The 24,679-nt window shown below is 44.2% G+C and overlaps 2 protein-coding genes across 6 annotated transcripts in view; both read left to right on the top strand.

The window, feature by feature from the left end:
• Positions 1–478: 478 nt before the first annotated feature.
• sdhaf4 (succinate dehydrogenase complex assembly factor 4) lies at positions 479–1,578 on the top strand. The gene is made up of 3 exons (XM_027022973.2): positions 479–601; positions 859–990; positions 1,156–1,578. Exons 1-3 carry the CDS (start codon positions 523–525, stop codon positions 1,263–1,265), a joined length of 321 nt encoding a protein of 106 aa, XP_026878774.2. The 5' UTR covers positions 479–522; the 3' UTR covers positions 1,266–1,578.
• An 826-nt stretch (positions 1,579–2,404) lies between these two features.
• Positions 2,405–24,679, top strand: part of smap1 (small ArfGAP 1) — a 69,854-nt gene continuing 47,579 nt past the window's right edge. For 3 of the 5 annotated variants that reach the window (XM_027022957.2, XM_027022956.2, XM_027022954.2), the window contains exons 1-2: positions 2,406–2,797; positions 24,285–24,418. In XM_027022957.2, coding sequence (XP_026878758.2) covers positions 2,680–2,797; positions 24,285–24,418 — 252 coding nt within the window. In that variant the 5' untranslated portion in view covers positions 2,406–2,679. Of the gene's footprint in view, positions 2,798–24,284; positions 24,419–24,679 lie in introns of all 5 variants that reach the window. The other 2 variants (XM_027022958.2, XM_027022955.2) reach the window with 1 other exon arrangement.

Below are 24,679 nucleotides of genomic sequence, written 5' to 3'. Positions count from 1 at the left end.
ATGATTGTTTGTTTGCTAATAATAATTTATGACCTCATTTGTAATGTTGTAAAGCAAAGGTGTGGAAGCCATTCTGTAAAAGGCCAACGTGGCCACAGGTTTTCACTGCCAAGTAGAGGAACACCTGGTCAACTGTTTGAAGACTGAGACCAACCGATTAAACAAGTGAAATCAGATGTGCTCCTCTTTGGTTAGAATAAATGCCTACAGCCAGAACGGTCCTTTGGATAATAAGTTTCCCAGTCATAGTTTCTTTTAAATGTTTTTATTTATTTTTATGGCATGTGTCAGGGCTTGTATTTGGAATGTGGATGTCCAAGCTAGACTGAGTCCACTCCACCAGGCTTCTCTTCTCTTTAATTTACGTGAAATATTCCGATTCGCACGCCTATACCCGTAACAGCCTCCTTAAATGTTATTACCCCGCACAAGAATTACAGTTTAAATGGATTGGGTGTCTCTAGATGATGACGCGCGATTACGCCATCTGATGGCGTCAAAAACATTAGTTAGTCGGGCAGAATGTCCCCTTTACGTCTTTGGAGTCTTAACGCCGGATATTTTCTAAACAAGGGATTATTGCTAAAGTCGGCATGTGCAGGTAGTGTAACTATCACTCTCTTTAATCATGGCAGCGCGACCGGGAACTGATTATAATAAAAGCTTGCACCACCTACAGTTAAGAACTAGCTAACGCTAGCTAGCAACATAGTTACAGTTACAGCTACGTATTAAAAATGTGGTCGTGTAATGGTCGGTATTGTAAATGATATTGGTGCAGTGCTGAATCTTACGGACAGATGAAAAAGGCTGCTCCGGTGACTCGTCTGCCGTTCTGATGTGGTCGTTGTATTCCAGCATGCTCCAGGACTGCAGGATACTCGGCAGGAGGGCAGGCGAAGGATAAGGCACCACTTCGGAAGGCAAAAACGCCCCAGGGAAAGTTCGATATGGACGAGCAGGACTCCAAGACTAACGACGTCTTTGAAAGTAGGGCAATAGTACATTATTTTCAGCCCCAGTGTAATGTTACCTGTCCAGAGAACTCCATTTTTAAAATTTAAACCCGTCTTTTTTAAATCTCATGGATCTGCAACGAGAAGACTGGACTACATTCCGAATGTAACTTGCCATATAATGTGTTCCCCTAAACAGAGTTCCCGAACGATGTGAATCCATACACAAAAGAGATGGGTGGTCCCAGAGGTCCTGAGCCAACACGGTATGGTGACTGGGAGAGAAAGGGACGTTGTATTGACTTTTAGCTGATCTCAGCAAAGCATGTTAATAATTATTCGTTAATAATAGTATGTGCACTCTTGTGTATTAAAGATATGGAGCTCACCAGGGACTGTTCATCCTGTTGGGTATCCCTATTGCAGGATTATCATGTAATACATTTTGACCACTGAACTTGTTCATTAGTTCATGGTCATATGTTGCCTTTACATCTGTAACAAGTGTAACTTTAACATAAATGTTTTGGTTTTTTTTCTAAAAATGTCTTGTCAGCATTGCATAGTGCTGAAAAATGTATTTCTCTATGCAGAAATTAAAACAGTATATGATTGCTGAGTATCCTCTGAATGTAAGCCTGTATTTTAAAGATCAATACAGTTATGACAGTGTCTGTCAAATGAGAAGTCCCGCAGAATGCTTTATTGAACAGGATTTCATATTCTGCATTTATGTGGTCCTTGTTGTAATTCAACTCACTTGCAGTGTTACATGTTTGACTGGAGAAGAAATGTCACTAAGTGGGAGCCTTCCACAGTTTGGCAGCATATCTGCAGGCCATTTATTTATATATATATATATATATATATATATATATATATATATATATATATATATATATACACACACATATATATATATACACACATATACACACACACACACACACACGCATACAAATTTAAGAAAAGTTACTCTGTGATAGCATTACACATCACATGCAGTTTGGAAATATGCATATAATATAGCCAGTTAAAGTTAAACAAAATTACATGCTATCTTTAAAGCACTGCTTTAAACATGAGGACCAGAAAACCTGGTGATCCCAGTATGACCTTTTAACATTTTCTTCCGGTCAATAGATTATTCCGGTGATTGACTTGATCATGTCACAACATCTAAAGCATTTTGCATGAAGTGATCACTTGTATGCTCAAAATCAAATGTACTCAGTGCACCTGTGTAAAGTGGCCTAGCTCGTTGGTCGAAGGCGCGACGGTGAAGCAGGTGTCAGAAGATGGGCATGTCATCATTCCTGCCGTGGTACGTCAGGACAACTGAGAATAGCTGACAAATAATCACTAAGAAGCAAACTTGATGCTAATGTACGATCAAGTAAAACAAGCGCACAACTATTTACGGGAAACAATATTATTTTAATATCTACGACATAGATGGGTAAGAAAAACCGTACTACATAATAAACGTGTTACTTTCTGAGGCGTTTGACGTTCATTCATACAATATACATTTCCGCTTCCGGGTAGTCGTCCAGTCTGCCATATTCCGTCGGTTTCGGGCAGCCCCGCGCTTGACCGCCGTCAACAGTACGTTGTTCGTTTTTTTCGGGGGATGATCTTCCATTTAATACCGAAACATTAGACAGAGATTCGGGGAAAGGTTGCTGGCCGTGTAACGAAACGTCAAACGAAGCAGGTAGAAATGACGACGCGATCGGAGCGGGAGAAGGCTCAGAAACTGAATGAGCAGCATCAGGCCATCCTGTCCAAAATGCTCCGAGAGGAGGACAACAAATATTGCGCCGACTGTGAGGCAAAAGGTAAGAGTGTAGCGTTGTGGCGAGCCATGAGATGATATATAAATCGACGTTTGTGCGATGGCTAGTGAAGTGTCAGTGGTCGGCTGACCTGTTCTTCGATATTAGCTTTCCTTAAGCTATCGTAGCGTAGCCGTGCGGTTTTGTTTCAGGCGGGATGGTTCCCACCCGTCCCCCAGTGTTCCCAGTCTGAGGAAGCCTGTCAGTGCTACCAAACCAGCATCGCCTCAGGGCTGGCAGAGGGGTAACCGTGTCGAGCTAGCCGCGGGTGTTTTAGTTGGGATGAAGTGAAGCTTGTCGCTGACGTGCCCTTGACACAAGAGCTTTAATTTATGCATGAATGGAAAATGCATCTGGACCGGATCGTTTGAGATTGTAGCTAACTATCGTTTTAGCTGTTATTGTTTAGCGTGTTTTTCAGGATCGGAATGATCTGAAACCCATGTTGGCCGTCTAACGCTATCTGTCATCAAGTAATGTCACATAAATAAGATTGATGGTAGATTACACTCTCACAATAAAATGTCTACTTCTCACATGTTGTGGGAAAAAATGTATTGTGAAAGAAATATCAACAAATATTTGACCCATATCCTAACTCCTGTCGTTACTTGTGACATTCACTTCCATGACTAATTCCAGCTAGCGTGAAAGAAAAACCAACATTCAGGCGTAGAAACATTCACTAAGCGATTATGTCTATCCACTAAAGTCGAAACACTGGTCTGCTCCATCACAGTGGTTATTTGAACATGGAATTTAGCAGTGTCTCTTATCTGTATTCGGGACCTTGTTTGCAATTCTAGTTTATTTAGAGGAGAGTAATATGAGTCATCTGTGATGCGCCCAACTTCTCAGGTACGTAGGCCGAGTTATCTCTGGTTGAGGGATCTTGGATAACATGGAATTTCATGAATAATAAATTGTGGAACTTCAGTTCTGAAAGCTGTGTTTGTGGGGTGAGAGTTCAGAAGTTAATGGGGGATGCATGTGCTTTAGGGTTTTATGTCTCAAAAACCTAAAGTGCTAAGTTGGTTCTGTTTATTCTTTGTCTCATTGTAAATTTTAACTGTAATTTTTCATACTGTTCATATGTCATACATGTCATAGATGCGTAACACCACCCTGACCCAGCAGCCCAGGTGCTCTGCCAGTGTTCATAAGCCATTGTAAAGTTTGGCCTATGCATGACCCCAGGTGAAGAATAAGCCACACCCATCTGTCCCCCAAAACTGACAGTCTCGATAACATTAAATGTTTGATATAGTTTTATATAGTGTAACATTGATATTACATGTGTTAATGTTTGTAGATCTGTTTTGCATCAGAGAAGTCTGTTGTGTATTCAGGTGTGTATCACACCAGGGTGCATCATCTGTTAGGTGTGTGTGCTCCCAGGATGGATATTCCAGTCTTGCATTGCTGTCAGATTTCAGTTGTTTGGACATCAATCTGGTCACACATTGGATATTGCAAGCTGTGGAATTTATTTACGACACTCAAAAGAAAGGTTTATCTCATATTGGAGCAGAGTTCACTTACACATGTCATCTCTGCATGCAGTGATGTGACCTATTGCATTCCTCTGATTGTCAGTGTTTATTCCCATGACAAGTTCACAAGTGTCTAGAAAAGCATCAGAAACAAATAACCTGAATCAAAAGAGGGTGCTGTTTAAAGCAAGTTAAAGGTGCTACAGCATGTGCTACTTGCATGTCTGTTTACAGCACTTCCTGACATATCACCTTCAATTAAATCACATGGCCAATGCCAAGTGATACAATATGAGGGGTTTAAAAGAGAATAGTGTGGGGGTGTCGAACAAACTAACTATTTCCTTACCATTGAGGATTATGGACCTGATTTTTAAATTTAATTAGGAACAGAAAATTAAATTCATTCAACAGCACATTTTATTATACCTGCCCTGGAATCTGTGTCTGACGCACCTAAATGTGAGTGAGTTCGGATCGTGAGGCTCAATACATCTTTGAGGATTTCATCATAAGTCCAACGTTTGAGAATTTATGCATCGTAATGCATCAACCAAACCTTTCTCTTAAGTTTATTATTTTTACAGCACATTTAAAGACTAGAAGAACTGACCAAAGAGCTGTACAGTTTAAGTTCTTAGTTCACATATTTGGCTCACTATTTCTGTAACTAACATGATTCAGTCTTTTCTGAGATCACACATTCATTTCATTACTTGTTAATAGTTCCTTTTTGTTTGCTACCTCCATTGGAATGCTGTTTGTTGCGAAGCAGAGTTGTTTGTTATTGCACACTGTCAAACTTGAGTTTGGATAATTTGAGCAGGTTTCCACTTGTAAATGAAAAGGTCTGACGGCTCTCGCTCGCGCTCTCTCTCTCTCTCTCTCTCTGTCTCTCTCTTTGTCTCCGTTTCCCCGCCTGTCTCTGCTGAGTGGAAGGATTGATTATGTCGCAGTGGCAAAGGCCTTATAACTCACATGTCTTTATCCTTTTTCATCCTCTTGAAGGATAAAAACCATTCTTGGCAGTAAATTGTTTCATTATCCTGAGCCTGTTTTGTGCCATTCATTTGTGCGCCATTGTCACTGGAGCTGTGACGGGGCTTTTCACTGCTATTGTGTGCTTGAGAGAATCAGAAGCAAACTATCCCAATTGTGTGAGGTGTTACAGATTCATTTATTTCCTAAGTTGAAAGAAGTGTTAATGTAATTCTACAAGTTTCATTAGAGGGACAGTATGAGGGAAAAGGAGGAGTTCAACACCGGTGTCAGACGCCACCTTCCGTCTCTGGTTTCTGTCTCACCCAGTTTCTGCTGGGAGAGAGGAAGCAGGATCTCCGGTGTCTGTAGTGCAGGCCTGCCTCCCAGCTTGAATCGTCCCATCCTGTCTCCCAACCTCCCTCCTGTATGTGCTAGAACTGCAGTTGGCTTGCTGTGCCATGGGGCTACACTGTCGGACGCTGTACAATGGGCAGCTGAGCGGCAGCATCTGACACCCCATGCAGACAGAGCCACAACCGGTGGTGCGTCCTCACTCTTAAACTCCCCAGTCAGGCGGGCAGGGTTGTCTTTCTCAGAACTTCCTCTGGACTTGTTAGCATATCGCATGCAGGCAGGCCCTGAAGCTGCCTGTTTGAAGAGGTGTAGCAGTCTGTGTGGTGGCCCGATTACTGCCGTATATCAGGAAAACGACACCAAACACACTAACAGATAAACGCAGCGGCATAATGGTAGAGGATGTAGGGTATTCAGAGGGCTGGGTGGTGTGCATATGCTGGTTATGATTAGATCTGACACAGTGATGAGCAAGACATGACTGAACAAAGTGGATCTAGAGGGCTTTTCACTCTCTTATAACTGCTTTCACTTGCCCAATGGTCTACTGTCAAACATCTACCTGTGTGCACGTGCGCGCACACGCAGGAAAACAAGTAATGTATATATTGGGCTACTTTGTTGTGAACTGATTTAATGCAAACCTGTAGCCTCTCTTCTTCTCTGCTCTTCTCTCCTGGTTCTACTCCCACGCTCAGCAGTGGATGTCCCATGCTTATGGGTGTGGCTGCGTGAGTCACAGGGCACATCGCAGGTGGCCTCTGCTTTACGCTCATGCCTGTTGCCTATTACTAAGCATGAGCACCATATTGGTGTAGGGCGGTTGTGTTGGCACTGTGAGCTGAGTGGTTTTACATGTGTCCTAGAATGCATGTATTCAGTATTTCTGTTCTATGTCTGTACTTGCTACTTGTTTTCAATCTTCTCTGATAAATCACGTAGCATAGCTAGCTAGATGCTTATATGTTGTGGTCAGGCTTGTGATGTCATTAAAGTTGGACCTGCCTCTCTTTCATTGTCGGATGCTGAGGATCATTTCTTGACTTGTCTAAGGTTTGAGAAACACCAGAGAGAAAAGTGCAGAGCAAACTTTAGGGGTGTAAATATTAATCAGTCAAGACAGTTATGTAACAGTCTAGGATTTTTGGAATTGGTCCATTGTACAACCCTGTTTATATTTGAAGGAGCTGACGACAGAGTTTGAGGTTCACTTTAGTTCACTTTAGGTTCATGTACTGAACTGTTCCTCAATTGTGCCAAGGTAAATAGTCTTCTATTCTATGACACTGTTAATAAGAGTTCACTGTTGGCTTCTCTAACACTATCAGTATACGGTTTAATTCTGCTAGCAGGTCACAATTTTACTTTTGCCCTGAAGTGAAGAGTGAAGCAAATGACAGTCAGATGATATGGTAGTTTAGATGACATACATACCATGCATTGTGTGAATGTCTCTTCTCATCTTTCACACTTGCCTTCTTCTGTATCCCTAGAACGCTGGGGGCTTTGCTGTAGATTTGCTGCAGATAGTGGGCTGTTACTGTATTCACATGTAATTAAATGTTTACTGAAACATTTTTAGATACTACTACATGCTTAATTGATCGTATAAAAAAACATCTTTAATGTATACTGCTACTAACACCAAAGAACATAAAGCTATATAGATATAGCTGAGATGGAGACTGGCCTATTAGTGCAGTGTCGGGGCAGAGATGGAAGCATCCCAACTGTGGTGGGCACTTTCACATAGACGCTCCATAATGCAAACGGTCACATTCCTTAATTCACAGTGCATGTGTTTGACCAGGAAGTGTCACACGTTCTTGTTTTTTTTTTTCTTCTTCTCCTCTGTCAGTCTCGGTTCCTGTTACTCATGTGCAGTTCGCCCTGGCTACAGCAATCAGTCAGCACTCTTCAGCTTTCAGGGGCCGGGCCACGGGAAGACATGGTTCCCTAGTGTTCCAGAATGCTCGGAATGGCTGCATATTGACGGGCTTTAATTTCAGGCCACATTTCTAAAGCTAGGATCGGTATTTACTGATTTGATGACCTGCAACAATAAGCAAGGGTGATGAGGTTGAGCAGCATGTATTAGGTTGATCTGACTGTTTAGAAGACACATTGTTTTATTTATATATATATATATATATATATATATATATATATATATATAAAATATAGTTGGGCTTTCAACATGTTTTCAATTAAATACACCCATGTTTAATTCAGATGGGTATTTGTTCCACAGTTGTTCTTCAGTGTCATAGTGAAAGTAGGCAGTTATATTTTTTTCAAATACACAAGGAATTAGAAGACATGACCCTAGGGCTGTAACAAATAACCAATAACACCACTTAGTTAGTTAGCAGCATCACTTCATTAAAAGGGCGAGAGCATGTAAAGGTGGCCGAGGATAGATCTGTGAGCACTGGTGCCCAGCAGAAGTCTGCTCAAGTAAGCTGCAGAGCACTTTGCATTGAAGTTTTTTAGAAAGATTTTACGAGCTGATCTTGCTTGGCACAGTAGCACATAGAAATCATAGAAAAAGTAGCTATTAGAACAAACACCTCAGTCACCTCTACTGTTCTTTTTTTCTCAACCACTGAAAAACTGCTTGCTTGACAGCTTCATTTCTTTTAACGTGTGCTTCCTCTTAGATATTGCTGATGATATCTAGGCGGATACAACTGGTAAGTAGCAAGTGTTGAGTGGTGTCTGCAATGTATCCTGCTGGTTGTCCTTAGTCATCAGCCACTTGGCCCCCAACACACACACACACACACACACACACACACACACACACACACATACACACGCTCTCTCAACATGAGATAGGAAATGCCTAGTGTGTGGCCACCTTTTTCAGTCATTAAAATAGAGATATTACTCAAAGGTGTGAGAGAGAGAGAGAGAGAGAGATGGCTAGTTGTTAGCTGTGCTGTTAGCTATGATCTCCAGGTGTGATGTTTCATTTGCTGTGATCATAGAGTATCTAACTTGCTGAGCTGGTGCTGTCAATGCCAGAGGATGGAGTAAACCTGGAAATGTGTTTCATACGTCTTCTGTCAGCAGTACTGCTAAATTGCAGCACCCTCACTGTTTAATGACCCCTGACCCGCCTCTGAGGGCTGGGGGTGTTTTTCAGACTGGAATATAGCAAGCCTCAGCCTTCCATAACGATTCTTACTGCTGAACTCTCCTCTCCCTTCAAATTGACCTATTCTCCTGAGCTATATATTATCCATGTTTGCACACAGACTGACACTTGAAAGTGCTTTAAAATGTTAATGCTTTCAACTCTTTTTTTTTTTTTTTTACATTTAGTATAACATGCCAATATAGGTGATACAAACAAAATGCCCTACTGTATTACTATACACTATACTACTGTATTACTATACACTATACTACCGTATTACTATATTGTAATTGCAGAATGTCATGAAACATGATAAATGTTATGACTAGAAGTTTTTATATAACGTTTGCTACCAACAGGGTTACATATTGTTGACAGTTGTTTTATGTATTTGAGTGCTCTTCAATATTAGGCAAAAGATAAATATCATCTTTTAAGTAAAAATGCAGTCAAGTTTTACTCTGTTTGTTTTTTTTTCCCAACAATTTTTAATCACGTAGCGCCATTCTTGAAATTAAAGTTGCTTTACAGAAACTAGCTGTGGTTATAACTTAGAATTTCAAGTAATAAGACATGGCAGTGGGTGAGGTGTTGCACAGTGTTTCTACCTCCTCTTTTCAGACCAGTGGAAAGTGTTTGGTGTGTAATGAGCTCAGCCACGGCTTTAGCTGCTCAAGCTGGTCTTGGTTGGCCATGCAGGTAGTGTCCCACATCTGCTGGCACCTCTCCTGGACTTAACGAGATCCGGCTCGGTTAGGAGAATCCGAGATTAGACCGCACGCTCATACCGCACACGGCCAACAGCTCCTTCGTTGGGTAGCTGGACGGCTGGTTGTGTTGCGTGGTGCCAGTTCGGGTTGTCGGAGGCTAGGTAACAAGGTGGAGATTAGCCTCGCGCTCTGCTTGTGAGAGAACTCTGCTCATGTCGTTAGTTTCTGATTTGGTCCTGCCTATGAATAAGATGTTTATTTAGTTTCAGTTGAAATATGTTTGTTGCTGTGTAAAACTACAAAAGAGATGACGTCATACCCTGATGCTGGAATGTGACTGGTTAGTAAACACTTCAGATCTAACTGTGACACATCTAGCAGAACATTCGGATTTAGGATATAGGCGGCGGTTAAAAAAAAAAAAAAAGACAAAATATGAAATTAAATGAAATGATCTAATAATGCTATATGACTATTACACTTGCTGGATTGTTAATGTAATTGATTGTGAACATAACATGAATTGGAATGCCCAGTATGGTGCTATTATAAGCAGGCTGAAAAAATGCACCAAGACCAGAATCCGGCTACACAGAAGTCTCATGACGGCCATCTTTAAAAAAGAAATGATATTTTTAGTCAGTCTTTGCCATTTTACCTCTTTGTGTGGGTCAAGCAGCAGGCCCCAAGTGCTGCATGGCCCTGCTACTACCAAAGGCCCAAGACAGTGGCTCACGGCTCTGATGAGGCCTGAATAAGCGTATTTTTAGAGAGGCACAGAACCATAGCGCGCAGTGCTGTGCTATCCGCCCGGAGCTGGACGTCAGGGGGACCGAGGACGACTGTAGGACGAGCGCATCAGAGGGCCACACCTCGCCTCGGAGCCGTGTCACGGCAGCGGAAACGCTTGGCTTCGGGTTTCCCCCCCCCCGCCCGCAGGCCCGGTCTCTGTGGCGCCAGAGCTGCTGTGCAAAAAGAGCAGCAGAGCGGCAGCACGCCCAGAGCTGCTTTAGGATGTATGGCATGGGAAAGCAACCTCACAGAGCTGTACTACAGAGCCAGAGAAAGTGTCCCCTCTGGGGACAGTGAGGAACAACAGAACCGCAATAGGAGAGAACTGTAGCAGTAGCATAGAGGATCACAGGACGCCACCCACCATCAGGCACTGGGGGTTGTGCCCTGCTGGAATGACACTGCTTAGTAAATAATAAAACCGGGTCACAATGAAGCCCGATACATTACTCAAGATTTCATCCATCCTGGTCCCAGATTGTCGGACCCGCCGTGCACCGGCGGCTGTCACTGAATGACTGGGTCTTTTAATCAGCATTTATCGCACTGCAGCATGCAGTTGAAACAGTCCAGTCAAGTGTCTGTTGTGCAGTTATCTATTTATAATATGTGCTATTGTGTATTGTGTACTTTTATGCTCAAGAAGGCACTGTGGATAAGAATTTCAATGCAGGTACATAAAGGGAAATAAATTAGACTGTGCTGGGCTTCTAGCCTCACTGCTCCAGTCAGCCGGGGCGCGGGAGCAGAAGAATGCTAAAAGCAGCTATCCTTCTGGAGCTCGTTCAAATACCGTCGTGTCCCTGTGGTTCTGTCCCTTGAGAGAGCAGGGAAGGATGCTATCTTACAGAGCAGAGTGCTGATTGCAGGCCCCCTTCTGGCAGGAACACTGTTAAATAGAATAAAAGGCCTCGCTAATGTCCTCTTGCGGCCTCAGCAGGAAGCTGCCTGTCGTCCTCGCTCTGCAGAAAATCAGTTGCGTCTGTAAGCAATTTGACTCTTGGCGCTTCTTGTGACTTAAGACAATGGAATGTGTTTAAAAGGGTTGCTTTCCATTTAGGGAACAGGGGCTATCTGAGGACAGACTGTCCCACTGGTTCTGAATGCACTGGTGAAATTGCTAAGCCAGGCTTTTATTTTTATTTCTTCAGAATTTGACTCTTGTGCGCAGAAATGATCCGATCATTTCGAACTGGAATCTGCGGTAATCTTGCACGGCATTCACCACTAGGAGTCAGCAGAGTACTGCGAAGGTTCACGTGAAGGCACCCCACTCGGCGGTTTCCCCAGGCCCCTTACTCCACGAGCCTTTCCCTCCTTTTCCATCTGTTCCGTGAGCATTGCGTGTGAAGTGAGTGAGTGTGTGGTTGTTTGCTGTCCGAGGGTCAAAAGGACACAGGAACACACTGCTCTGCTCCGGACGTGGACTTGTAGTGCCCCGTCGGTCTGCCCAAGGGAGGAGCCACCTCCCTCCCTCGCTCTCCCTCGCTCTCCCTCGCTCTCTCAATCTGCCATCTCTCGCTTGTCATAAAACCGAAGTTGTTTTAGATGACTGCAACTCCAGGCACAACTTAATTCACTAGTGACTAGTAATAAGGAACTTTACAGGATTCGTGTAATGAATATGCATTTGACCTTTGCTGTTACTTTTTAGTGTACCTCAGGAAGGTAAAGGATCTTCTCCCTTAGTTGTTCTCATTTTTCTCATGGGCAGTACAGTTTTTGTAGCTACTCTTGCTTGCATTCGACAGCCTGCTGTGAAACAGAGCCCTATAGCTGATTTATGTCCAACTCTCAATAATGTAATATCTATTAGACAACAGCTGTTCATTGTTTATTTACTAGCAGCTGAACAGAGCAAATTCCGTTGGTTTCCTGGGAGTGTCTGGTGTAGTCAGTTGTACCTCTGAGCTGTAAGAATGCAGCATAGCTGCCCGTATTCTGTTCTGTTCTGTTCTGTTCTCGTATGGTTGTAATGTGTTTGACAAAACAATTGCAGAAGATGTTTTACCAGAGCTTTACTAGTCTGTCAATACCTTTTAATGTTAACGTTAAAGTGTATTGTTTTAAGACTGTGCTGTGAGTTTGATTGAATCTTTTTTTTAATTTTTTTTTTTTTATTGCCTCTTGGGCTTCTTTCATGGATGTTAATTGGTAAAATCATTTCCTGTTTAAAAGCTGATGATCTTTTTTTATGTAGATGTTGCATAATTGGAGATCAAAGCATCAAGTTAATTAACAAAATAGTGATTACCCTTTACAGGGCCCCATCACTGAAAATGGAGTTTCCCTTTCTTTATTGAAACATAGAAATTTGAATTAATATATAAATAGTGTTAAGTTTCAAAACACATTCACTCCCCCAGTCCATATGATTCAAGGTGCAAAAAAGAGCCCATTTTGAAATGTTTCTCTATCATGAAAACTATTCAGCCTACAGCAGTATCGCCATGCCAGCTTGCATTGTAATTCTCAGACATGTTTCAGCTCTGAGTGCTTTTTAAATGAGGCACAATACAGGGCAGCCAATCAGTACAGAGCTCATTTATTTTATATCCCTCTTAAAGATGCAATAACAGAAACAGCATGTTTAATTCGAAGGGATAAAGAGAGGTTGACAAAAGGTTGTATAAAAATGAATTATGACTGTTTGTGGAACATAAAGCCACACAAACTTTGTAAGTGGACCTCAAGGAAAAATATAAATTGAAAAAATATAGGATATTGGCCATTTTTATCAGTAAATGTACTCAATAAATGTTCATTTAATCCACAAGGTGGCAGCATTCATAGAGAAGGAAGAAAAATGACAGTCCAGCTCTCTCTCTCTCTCTCTCTAGCTCTCTCTCTCTCAGTGCTTGGAATAGCAGGCACTAATTTCATGCTCTGGTAATCCTCTCTCTATGAAGCTGAACATGGCTGTCACTCAGTTGGACTCTACTGCCGTGTGTGTGTGTGTGTGTGTGTGTGTGTGTGTGTGTGCGTGCGCATGCATTACACACTTGTATGTGTGTGAGCTAGAGCATCTCCGGAGCCTGGGAGAGTGGAGTTCCGTCAATTGTTTTCCACCCTTTTTATCAGTTAATGCTCCCAGGATCATTTTGACTGGTTTTATCTTCAATTGGTATCTTAATTTACTTGGCAGATTTATAGTATTTGGCGCCTTGGGTCTGAAGCTGGCCTGTGAGGTAGCCTATAGAAATGAAGAAATTGGTTAAATTAGGGTGATATTGTTTTATTTTCTTCTCTTGGGGTGCTACAGGATATGGCAGTGATTAGGGCTGGGTATTGATTATAACAACACTGCGCGATCTGATGCCTAACAGTCTGTTACACATACAAATTTATTAAGGTAGATGTTGCCTAAGATGAGGGTGATGATGATGTTGCTGTTGTTGTTGTTATTATTACTACTACTACTACTAATAATAATAATAATAATAATAATAACAATAATGTTATTAACAATAATACATCAATAAATAATAGCAATTAAACACCAATACCACAATCAGAGAGTAAAACAGTATCAATACAAAAACAAAAGAATTCCTGAATATAGAGAATAGCCTTTTGCCTTCCACTAGCAGCTGCTTTTCCATGGCTTTTCCTAGAGAATGCCATGATTTTTTCCTCAATCCACCTGTTTTTTGTTTTTTTGTTTTCCTTTTTGCGGTGCCTCCTGCTGGATGTTGTGGATACTGCACCTAAACATGAATGCATCAGTTTCACACTGGCTAAAGGATATTTGTGTTCATACATATCCACACAGCCGTGACTGTATTGATTCACACATCAGTAAGAGTGTTTTCACGATGCAATGCCATATCAATTATTTTGCACAGCCCTAGTAGTAATCCCAGCAGTCATTATGTTAGAAAATGAGTAGAATGGACATCGGAGGTGTTCAGACTGAATATGACACTCCGGAAACAGTCACTTGCAGGCAACCTCATTTGGAACAGCGTTTTCCTTCAGTGCGCATGTGAAATAAATGCGGCATGTCTGATGACCTGGGCAGTGGTAGCTTAGTGGTTAAGGTACTTGACTTGTAAATGGAAGGGTGCCTGTTCAAGCCCCACCACTGCCAAGGTGCCACTGTTGGGCCCCTGAGCAAGGTCCTTTACCCTCAATTCTCAAGTTGTACTCAGTCATAACTGTAAGTCGCTTTGGATAAAAGCGTCAGATAAATGTAAATGATTAATGTTTTTGGTAAATCCCTATACATTACATATAGGTGAGGTGTGTGTTTCTCTCAATGAAGTGGAATTAGTGCGTAATCAGTATTGTATAGTATAGGGTCAGTAATGCTTACTGTGATCTGATGCCGTATTATACGATTGTGCAGGGGATAGCAAGCCAAACCCGGCACCAAGCACGTCACTTCAACCTTATCTGAGGCAGAGAGGCTGTTTTGCACATTCTTCCAAATGATCCAGTATCATCTGTTGTTGCATATTTGTCCAAGATATTAGGCTTCTGTAGCAGTGTTGCCCTATTGATTGTTTGTCCGTCTGTTTCAAGAGTCACAAAAAGATGATCTATTCAGAACTAATTATCAGTACCAACTTGAAAGATTTGCTGGAAGTGAATAAACTTTTAACATGAAATGATTTTCTTCTTTCAATTCTTTCCTCTCTGGCCCTGCCCCGAGAGTGTTGGAAATATTCCAGCGTTGGAAATATTGCTAATAGTCTTCTTCTCATGATCCTCGTGATGCCGTTCAGTGGCCACTAGTGTGATTTACTGGTCTGGTGGCAGTGCTTAGCTGGAGTCTTGAGTGACAGCATGAGTCTCTTCTTGGCCTTCGCGCACTGCGGCAGCAGGGTCCCAGCTGCTGCCTGGTGGGTGGAGCAGCAGACAGCCCTACCCCAGGCTCTGATTTCACTGGCCCTGTGCTGTGTTCTCTCCTGGACACAGCCAATCAACAAGCAGCGGCAGGACTATGCGACTGCTAAGAGTGGGTCGCCAGGAGGCAGATGGGTGCCCCAAGGAGAAGGATTCATAGCTGGGCTTTCAGAGAACATTCAGGCTCACTTTTATCTCCCATGTCTGGGGGACATAAGGACTCTTAACGTGGCCAGAGGTGCCACTCCGGCGCGTTTGCTCCTCTTCCTCCGGTCCCTACGTTGGCCCTCGCCATGCCGTGTCACTCGGCTGCAGAACTGTAACAGCTACCGATGACACTGACAGTGGAAGAAGGAATAAAGGGTCTTCTTTGAGAGGAGAAACCTTTTGAAAGGTTTCGCCACAGAAGCTGTGGAGAGTCATGTGCGACTTGGACGTGTATGAAGTAAGAGTGCCTCAACACTGACCTTTCCAAAAAAAAATAAAAAATCAGCTGAGCTTGCATGGCAGTGTGGAGCACACAGAGTTAAAAAGACTTTAGCGTCTGTACCTACTAAATATTTCTAGCATGATGGACTGCAGGAACCCAGTTGTTCTATAACTGCTCTATTTAAAATGAGTTATCAATAATCAAAATGGCCTTTGTTTGCAGCACTGCATAGTTTTAATTTCTCCTCTTTTGCATAAGCACCTCAGAGAACCTTACAGTGTCATGTGACTGACTGATTCCCCTTGTCTGCGCTCAGGGGGCGCTCTGAGTCTGGCTCTATATGCACCTCAAACCTGGGGACGGACACACACAAACACAGTCTTGCTTGGTGTAGGGTTCAGTTGTCATGTAAAGGTGACCAGTACATTTTCTCTTTTTTAGCAAAGAATGTATCATATTTGTTTATGTAATGTGTCTATCAGTCATGCACTATTCTAAATCACACTGTGCCATCTTAGTCTGTGAGGTTCTTGTTTGGATATTTTTGTGGGGGTTGCAGTGACATCTACTATTACATTCTCTCGAACTCCCTCTTCTCTTCTGTGTCTCAGCTAGTTTTAAGGCAACATGTATTCAGTGTTGGCATATCACCTTACAGTTAGTTTTGAGATATTCCACTGTACTTGACATCTCTGTCTATAGCAAGCAATAAACATGCGTTCATTTGTATACATACCTTAACACATGTAGTTTACAGAGAGTGTGTGTGTGTGTGTGTGTGTGTGTGTGTGTGTGTGCGCGCACGCGCGTGATGTGCATGTATAGAGTTGATGGAAGGTGGTGATGATGTGAAATATGGTTGACAGGCCCAGCGGAGCTGAATTGTAGCGTTCCAGTACATTAGACCCCTACCAACAGCAATTAGCTGCATTAATGTGGCGGGCAGCATCTCTCTATCTGCACATTACACCCTGGCTGAAGGGCAGTGTGTTCAGCCTGAGGATGATGCATGCCCACAGCTCAGCCTCACACTCTCACGGCCACGTGGCAGGAGGTCCGCGCCACACGTCCTCTCTCTCTCTCCATCACTCACACACACACGTACACACACACACACTCTCTCATGCCTGGGACAGACAAAGTCTAGGAAACCTCACGTTCACAGCTAGTGTCCCAGCAAGCAGGTACGGTTTTGCGATACAGGTACCCTAGTGATATCCGCTCACTTCTTCTGGTCTGCTGTAGCTGCCATTTCCATATTGGAATGCCAAGATATCGGGGTCTCGGAAGGGTGAGACTGGCTCCTGTCTCCCAGTGGGGTCTGGGACTAGCTGTCTGCTAAGATAAAGAGGTGGAGAATGTGTGGGGGAAAAAACTAGCTTTGATGGGGCCAACCTCAGGCTTGGCTAAAGTGGAGCAGTTGTTAGGTACTGAAAGGGACAGGTTGACATGAATGAATGTGCAGTCACTAGCTGTGATGGGCTTTTTAGTTCCCCCTTCCTGCAACTTTTTAATTGGAAGGAGGCTTTACAGAAAATGACTGCCACATTGAAAAGCCCTGTGTGTGTGTGTGTGTGTGTGTGTGTGTGTGTGTGTGTGTCAGAATGTGTTGGTTCCGTTGGCTGGTTTAAACTGTGGGGGGGGGGGTTTAGTGCCACAGCAGGAAGCTCCTGCTGCCTCACTTCCTGTTTGTTGCCCTGTTTCTGTTCCAAGACACTGTACACTCTGCCCAGTGACCTGAAATAAAGCACACTCAACTGCAATGTGTCCAAGGAGCCTGGTGTGATTTAGACTTCCTCACACACTTCTTTCTAATCTGTCTCTCACTTCAACAGATGTGTTATAGTGCTGCTGATGTAGTATTATATGATAGAGATATTTGTGGTTGTTTTATGAATACCAGGGTTGTAAATTGCATTGGGTGTAAATGGGTTTCATAGGCTTTGTAAAGGATGCAGTGGCTCCATTCTGTTTAGTAGTTGTCTCGCTAAACGGTTATATTTTCAGCATTTGGCCAACACTCTTGTCCAGTGTGACTTGCGTATTTATCGATATGACAGCACGTGTGCCCCTGGGAATTGAACCCATGACCTTGATGTTGCAAGCACCTTGCTCAACCACACTTCTAGGCTGTTGTGAACATGCTGACCTCTATCAGGTGTTCCATATGAGCCTTATGTGATTGCTTGGATCACAGTCTGACACTGTGTGTAATGATGTTTCCTTGAGTTTTGCCCCATTTTTTTGTCACGTCGGACCAAAATGCCGCACACTTCACCTTTAATCCCTGCTGATTGGACATGCGGTTTATTCTCAGATCTGGAGATTATCCAAGGATATAGACACACACACACACACACACACACACACACACACACACACACACACACACACACACACACACACACACAGTTCCTCTCCACGGTGTTTCCATGATTGCGGCCTCCCGCGCCCCTCGCTCACCGTGTTCTCCATTTGTTCAGTGCATGGGGCGTACTGCTGCTGGCCTCATTCCGGTTGCTCCACACCTTCCTCGCATGTTATGGCACAGTCTTCTGGTCCAGCTCCAGTTACGACCCCTGCCGCCTGTTTGGTCTGCCCTCACGTCTGCCCTCAGAGGACTCCTCCACCTCTCTCCGCTCCTTGATGGATGCAAATGGTGTCTTCATTGAGTTCTTCTTTCTCTCCTACCAGTGCTGCAGTTATTAATGTCCTCCTTTTTTAACATGCTGTTCTGGTTGTTCTGCTTTTGTTGCTTCTATGTCTGTGTGATTATAGATTAATCAGTTTAAGCACCGGAACGCCACTAATTGCCTTGGGAATTGGGGGGGGGGGAGGTTGTTTGCTTACCTGTACTGCTGAGTTTGGGGGTAGGAGGGTGGGTGCCGTCCAGCCGGTAGGCAACCCTGTCTTTATTACCTACTGCTGGTGGTGGTGGTGGTCGTGTTGGTGGATATTGTCGTTTGTTTAGTTTTTTTGTGGTTGTTCTTGAGAGATTTTTATATTAGCCTAAGAGAATTCTAGACCAAGTACAGACTATTACTGGAAGAAAAAGTGATAGTCACTTACAGATAGATGAAAATATTTCTGCTTTAGAGTTGTTTTTAGCCAACTCAATGAGAGAGGAACCATCTGTCAGGCTTTCTGCAGAGGCACTGTGCTCTTTGCAGTTGTTTTAAACATGTTATTTGTTAAAATAATTTTGACAGATGGTAGCAATCAAATATCTGCTTCAATTTTGTCAAAAGACACTCACAAAGTATATAAAGATATTAGAGCATTATACCAATATTGTATGTGTGTGTTTATCTGGCTTAAAAACCTCATTCACACAGCTATTTTTGTAGTTCATCTGCTCTGCTTCATGCAGTGTGTCTAATATATTACTAATAAATTACCTCAGAACCACTACACGCCATGATGAATAGCATGCATTTAAATAAAGGAGCATGTCTGCTTTACCACATCATGTGTTTTACCTCAACGTATACATACTTGCTGTATGTTACCGCATCATCTGCCCCTGCATGGCACGATCGATGCCCTCACCACCAGGGCACTCCTGTGGACTCCTCACTTCTAATTCTTCCTCCCTGTTTGAGGTGTGTGTGTGTGTGTGTGGGTGTGGGTGTGTGTATACAGACACTCAGGTGGAGGGAGAGGGGTCTCGTCACCACAGGTAGTAATGTTTTAGTAGAGAAGGATGGAGTGGGGAAGGCAGCTATTGTTTATTTTGACAATTGTATTCTTGTAGCCTCGGGGTGACATTGACCAAAATGATGCAGCTGTTCCATTTTCTGCAAAACATGTGCTAGAAAATCACATTGGCCGTGTTTTGTCTTTGTGTGACGGATTGAGTAGAAGAGAGACTGAATGTTAGGTTTTTTTGGGCTTCTGGGATGTGTTGGAATATTGTTTACTGTAATAATATAAATAGAATAGCTCTTAGCATAAGCATCAAGTGTGTACTGACCAGGTTATCACTGTAAATCTCCTTCCTAAAAATTCTCCCGAACACACACTCAGCTTCAAACCTAGGTTAGTTCTTTCGAGGTGAATTTAAAGACACTGAATAATTTATTTAGGCTGCCTTTAAAATAAGGTTTTTAAGGTAGTACCAGTCCCCAGACACTGTGGATATTCCAGGCATCGCAGACTGTCCTAAATGTCATAATCTCCTTCTCTAGCTGTTAACTGTGCCCTTGTGAGTTTAGTCTTTGAAGACAGCAAGTCTCCGTGATTCAGAACTGCTTTTACATTGTTGAGCGCTCTCTCTCTGTGTGTGTGTGTGTGTGTGTGTGTGTGTGTGTGTGTGTGTGTGTGTGTGCACGAGAGAGAGAGAGAGACTGGGCTTAAAAGGGTGTGTCTTTGTGCTAGCTCACTAACCACACACCTGCACTTAGCTGTTGAGGTGTTAGACAGCTCCTGCTAGTGCAGAGCGACTGCAGCGTTGACCTGTGTCTCTCTGCATCTGCTGCACCCAGCTGTGCAGTGGAGGGTGGAGGTGGGGGGGGGGTGACAAAGGAGACAGAGAGGGAGCGCAAGTCTCGTCTGAAGGCAACGATCCCCCTGACACCTCCCCTGGCTGCCTTTCCTCCATGCAGCTATACGCTGGGTGGTATAGACAGCCAGGAGGACGGGGTTGGTTAGGCTTGTCTCAGGTTTGACCTGCCAGCACGCAGGCTGGGTGAGGGAGTGGAGCCTCACAGGCAGACTGGCAGACAGATAAGGGTGTCTGTAGAAGCGCTGGCCACCCAAAACCTAGACATTGCGGTTCATAGTTCCGTGCCGGTGCAGCTCGGTTTCTGATTTATTTTCTGTGTGGACACGTTTTTCTTTCTGTGTGACTGATGCTTTTAAAAGCAGTAAAATCATTATTATTCATAAAAAAAAAAAACCACTTTCATTATCCAGTGTTAACGAAATGTAGTTGCCAATAAATGGAAGGGTGTCAGCTACCTGCACTGGGGAGAGTCAAGAGGAAATTAAGGTCTTCCTGTACCATTTGGTATCCAATGTTCCCATTAACACAGACCTCAACATAAATGAAGTCATTAAATATAACATTAAGCTGACCTGATAAACACATTTATTTTTAACCAAAAGTCCCTTCTTAAAGAGATGAAAAAAAAATTGAATATCCTGGAAAGAGTCACAATATGATAGCATTTGTATCAATTTGTGTCAGATTGCTGACTTATAAATAATATAAAATTATATAAAAACACCTCGCATAAAACCGATATATGTTCGTGAAACAATATCAAGTAATAAAGCATGGACAAAATGAAATCCCCACTCCAGTGAAGAGCATGGCAGTGTTGGTGGGTAAACGCCAGGGCGTGTAACTTGTGTGTATGATCAGGAGGTTTTCTACAGGCTCAACTCTAAGCCTCCTCTCCGGTGCCGCAACTAAATGCCCTGGAGAAGCTTCACCCCCCAGAGATACCGGTTCCTGGGTGATGACTATCTTTTAGTCGGCCCACCTCCCTTGCAGCTCGGCCCTGGCTGGCTGCGCCACAGCCGTTTCGCGAGCCTGTCGCCTTGGGCGCGGAAGGGCACGGGCTCGCCTCCTCCTAGAGCCGCGTCCTCGTCTGGCGCTGTTCCGCGCTCTGGGTTTGTCGTCCTCCTCTGCTTTCGTTGCTTGCTGTAGGTAAACATAACAAGCTCCAATCCAGTGTCATTGCAAACACGGTCAGTCCAGTCCCCGTTTAAATAATGTGGTTAACCAAACACAAATGGATGTTGTCTAATCAGTATCCAAAACGCTTGCATTATTTATGCACTGTATGAATGTCTCAGCGTTTAATGGGACAGTGGAACACATGGGCCGTGCAGCCCCTGTAGGGGCCGGCCTGTGTCCTCCTCCACCTCCACCTCCACCCTGTCCTCCCCAGAGAGGCAGGAGCAGCACCCCGGAGGGCAGCTGGAGAGCCGTCCGGGCTAGGCCCACGCTGGCGGTCCTCCTTATCTCCCCGACTCCCAGTGTCTCCTCCACGAGCTGAACATGGGTCGGTCAGTGATGTGCGGGTCGGGGCATTGCCCTCATCTGAAATCGGCGCCACCCTTCACTGCATTTCGGGCTTTCGGCAACAGCCTGCACAGAAGAGGCATCTGCTTGGATGAGAGCGCAGAGGCCGGCCTCTTCTGTCGTCACCTGGAGAGAGACGGCACGAGGTGGCGCGGTTAGACGATTGTTGCTCTGGAAACCGTTGTGGTCTCCTGCGTACTCTCCCATCTGCTGTTGATGTCTTGTGTTCAAGGCCAGTTAAAAAGCGTCTTCAGTTCTTAACCTGGTAACGTCGCTTAAAGCTGCTGTAATCTAGGGCTGCGCGCTCTGTTCCAAAGCATTATATTGCATTTATGTTGATACACGTTGTGATATTCTTTGCAATAAATCAATCCATATGGTGAGACCTTGATGATGTAACAAGTTAAACAAAAAAAGGCTGAATTACTTTGAGGAAAAATTATTGAAGTTTGTGGGGTCATGTGAATGTTGATTCAGTATGGCAGTAATATAATTAACAAACAATAGCTTCTGTTGTTCAGATGTATTATGAGCAGGATTTGTTTTAATTCTTTGCGTAAAGGGTCTTTGTTCTGAAATCGGTCACTGAAATAGTTGCTGTGACAGTCCGGGGCTTGGGAGGAAGGTTTGGGAGGAAGGTTTGGGAGGAAGGTTTGGGAGGAAGGTTTGGGAGGAAGGTTTGGGAGGAAGGTTTGAGAGGAAGGTTTGGGAGGAAGGTTTGGGAGGAAGGTTTGGGAGGAAGGTTTGAGAGGAAGGTTTGAGAGGAAGGTTTGGGAGGAAGGTTTGAGAGGAAGGTTTGGGAGGAAGGTTTGAGAGGAAGGTTTGGGAGGAAGGTTTGGGAGGAAGGTAGGTTGAAAGCAGAGCGTGATCTCCTTAATTGGCTACAACTGCTAGAAGCGAGAAAGAACAGGGAACACTGCTTCCAGCAGCTTTAACTGAAATCTACACTTGATTTACTTGTTACTTCATAGCTTACATTTCACCACTAAACTATTATTATTTCACAGTCATTATTACTTTCTTATTGTTTCTGGTTATGATTTACTTTATTTATTTATTTTTCTTTATAATGGTTTTACACTGAATATTTTTCAATATAAAATTGATTCATAAGCGCATATAAAGCTCCGGCAATGGAGTTTTGTGCATTGATGACACAGAATCATTCAAGAACTGAGACCTCAATATGTAAGATGTGGGGGTTGAACTTGCCCTCATCACACTGGCCTCTAATAAAGAGGAGGTGCAACACACATCATCCGCTCTCAAGGAAAGCAGTGCGGCAGTCCCGGTCTTGCGGGGGATGGCACCGGGCTCCTCTCTGTGACTGATGAAATGGCGTTAACGGGTGGGTGTGCTTGCTATGCGGCAGTGAGACACCATCTCCCGGCTCTTTATTGGACTAATGAATGTGGGTGGGCGGCTCGCGCGCAAGCAGCCGGCTGGGTAATGGTTGGGGCTTGGGGGAGATAAGGGGTTGGCAGAGCCCTTCTTTCATTATAGCCTCTCTGCTGGAGCTCCCGTGGCATCGGAGGCCTTATCGGCCCCGGCGCTCCGTGTCCCATGCTTTTGTTCGCTGGGTGGAGAACAGCGGCGAGATGGCCATTAATATCCCGAGTAATCGCGCAGCGCCTTGCATGAGTTATGAGCGCGCTTAAAAAAAAAAATGATGAACCCCCACCATACTGTTTGTTATGCTAATGGTTGGGGGTTTGAGTGTGTGTGTGTTTCCTGAGACTGTGTGTGCCAGGAAGCTGAGTGGGAAGCCGAGAAGCAGTGCCAGGGTCAGGGCCATCTTTCTGCCTCCACTCCTGTTGCCTGGCGGGCATGAAGACCAGTGCCAAGCCTCCTTAAGGGAGAACGCCCTCCAGACGAGCACACGCACAGAATGGACATGGTGCTGGCCTGAGACCGGGGAGCTCTCCGAATCGCGTGTATTCTAAAATGGCTGACAGGTGTAAATAAAGCCAGAGAGGGCGGGTGAGCCACTGAAATCCATTTCCCTGCGAGTGTTGTGATTTATAGGCCGTCAGCCTGAGTGTTCATCCCGATATCAGCCAGCCGGCTGTGAGCTGTCAGGACCCAGCTCACCACAGTACCCTCTCTGCCCGGCACTTATTGCACCTTCTTCTCTCCATCTGTCGTTCTGCTCTCTCCTCTCCTTTCTTTCTTTTCTCTTAATCTCTTCCTTCTCTTTATCCCTTCTCTCTCTTTTTCTCTCTCTTCGCTCCCTCTTGCCATATGCTTCAAGCTGAACTGAAGGTTATATGAGCTCGAATTTCACTTTAATTAGCGGTAATGGCCAGGTGCTACACTGGTCTGCCTGACTGTATCGTCTGTGCATTTGTAGATGACGTTGCGCAGGACTTCGCAAACCACAGGACTTCGAGCCTTGCTCCTGAATGTGGCTATCGTGTATATACACATATCTCTGCATGAGCAACTTTCCTCTGGGTGCTAAAAATGTGGTTCAGAGTTTTCCTACTTTCAGCCGTCTGTTTCGCTTATGACGGGTGATCGGTTTGCTGACGTATCTCGTGGTAGCAGAGGGGTCGAGAAACCGGAGGCGCGAGTAGGTGCCTCGCGCTGCTGAGCCTCCATTTCTAGTACGTTACAGGCCCCTGCGACTTGTTCCTGACGGCGGAAGGGAAGTCTACGGATGGGTGTTCATGGATTTTGTGCTGTGCTCTCCCTCTTCCCTCTGTGCAGGACCTCGATGGGCCTCCTGGAACCTGGGAGTGTTCATCTGCATCAGGTGCGCCGGAATCCACCGGAACCTGGGAGTGCACATATCCCGCGTCAAATCGGTCAACCTGGACCAATGGACCCCAGAGCAAATCCAGGTACTGCACCTCCCTGGCTTTCATACGCCCGGAACATGTCCAGCTTCCCAAAAGCTTCACCGTGCCATTACCGTCACGGAAGGAGTGAAATGGCTGCTGAACAATGCTCTGGTGTTTTATGACGATCTGAACGCTAGCCAGCTTTTGGGATTTGCAGGACAAAGGATCAACATTCATAATGTGTTATGATATTCATCAGTTTAATTACCAGTCTTTTATTTAAATGGATAATCCAGCGTCGTGCGCCCTCGTCGCTGTGAA

This window comes from Electrophorus electricus, chromosome 11 (genome assembly GCF_013358815.1).
Source record: "Electrophorus electricus isolate fEleEle1 chromosome 11, fEleEle1.pri, whole genome shotgun sequence".
In the NCBI taxonomy this organism is placed as follows: Eukaryota; Metazoa; Chordata; class Actinopteri; order Gymnotiformes; family Gymnotidae; genus Electrophorus; species Electrophorus electricus.
This window is presented reverse-complemented; position numbering and strand designations above follow the sequence as displayed.

What these genes read in the sequence shown, in the direction of transcription:
- sdhaf4 (XM_027022973.2), top strand. Translation starts at nt 523, where the DNA reads ATGTCCCCTTTACGTCTTTGGAGTCTTAACGCCGGATATTTTCTAAAC. An exon ending in GCTAAAGTCGGCATGTGCAG is followed by an intron (nt 602 to 858) that starts GTAGTGTAACTA and finishes GTTGTATTCCAG; the next exon opens with CATGCTCCAGGACTGCAGGA. An exon ending in GACTAACGACGTCTTTGAAA is followed by an intron (nt 991 to 1,155) that starts GTAGGGCAATAG and finishes TCCCCTAAACAG; the next exon opens with AGTTCCCGAACGATGTGAAT.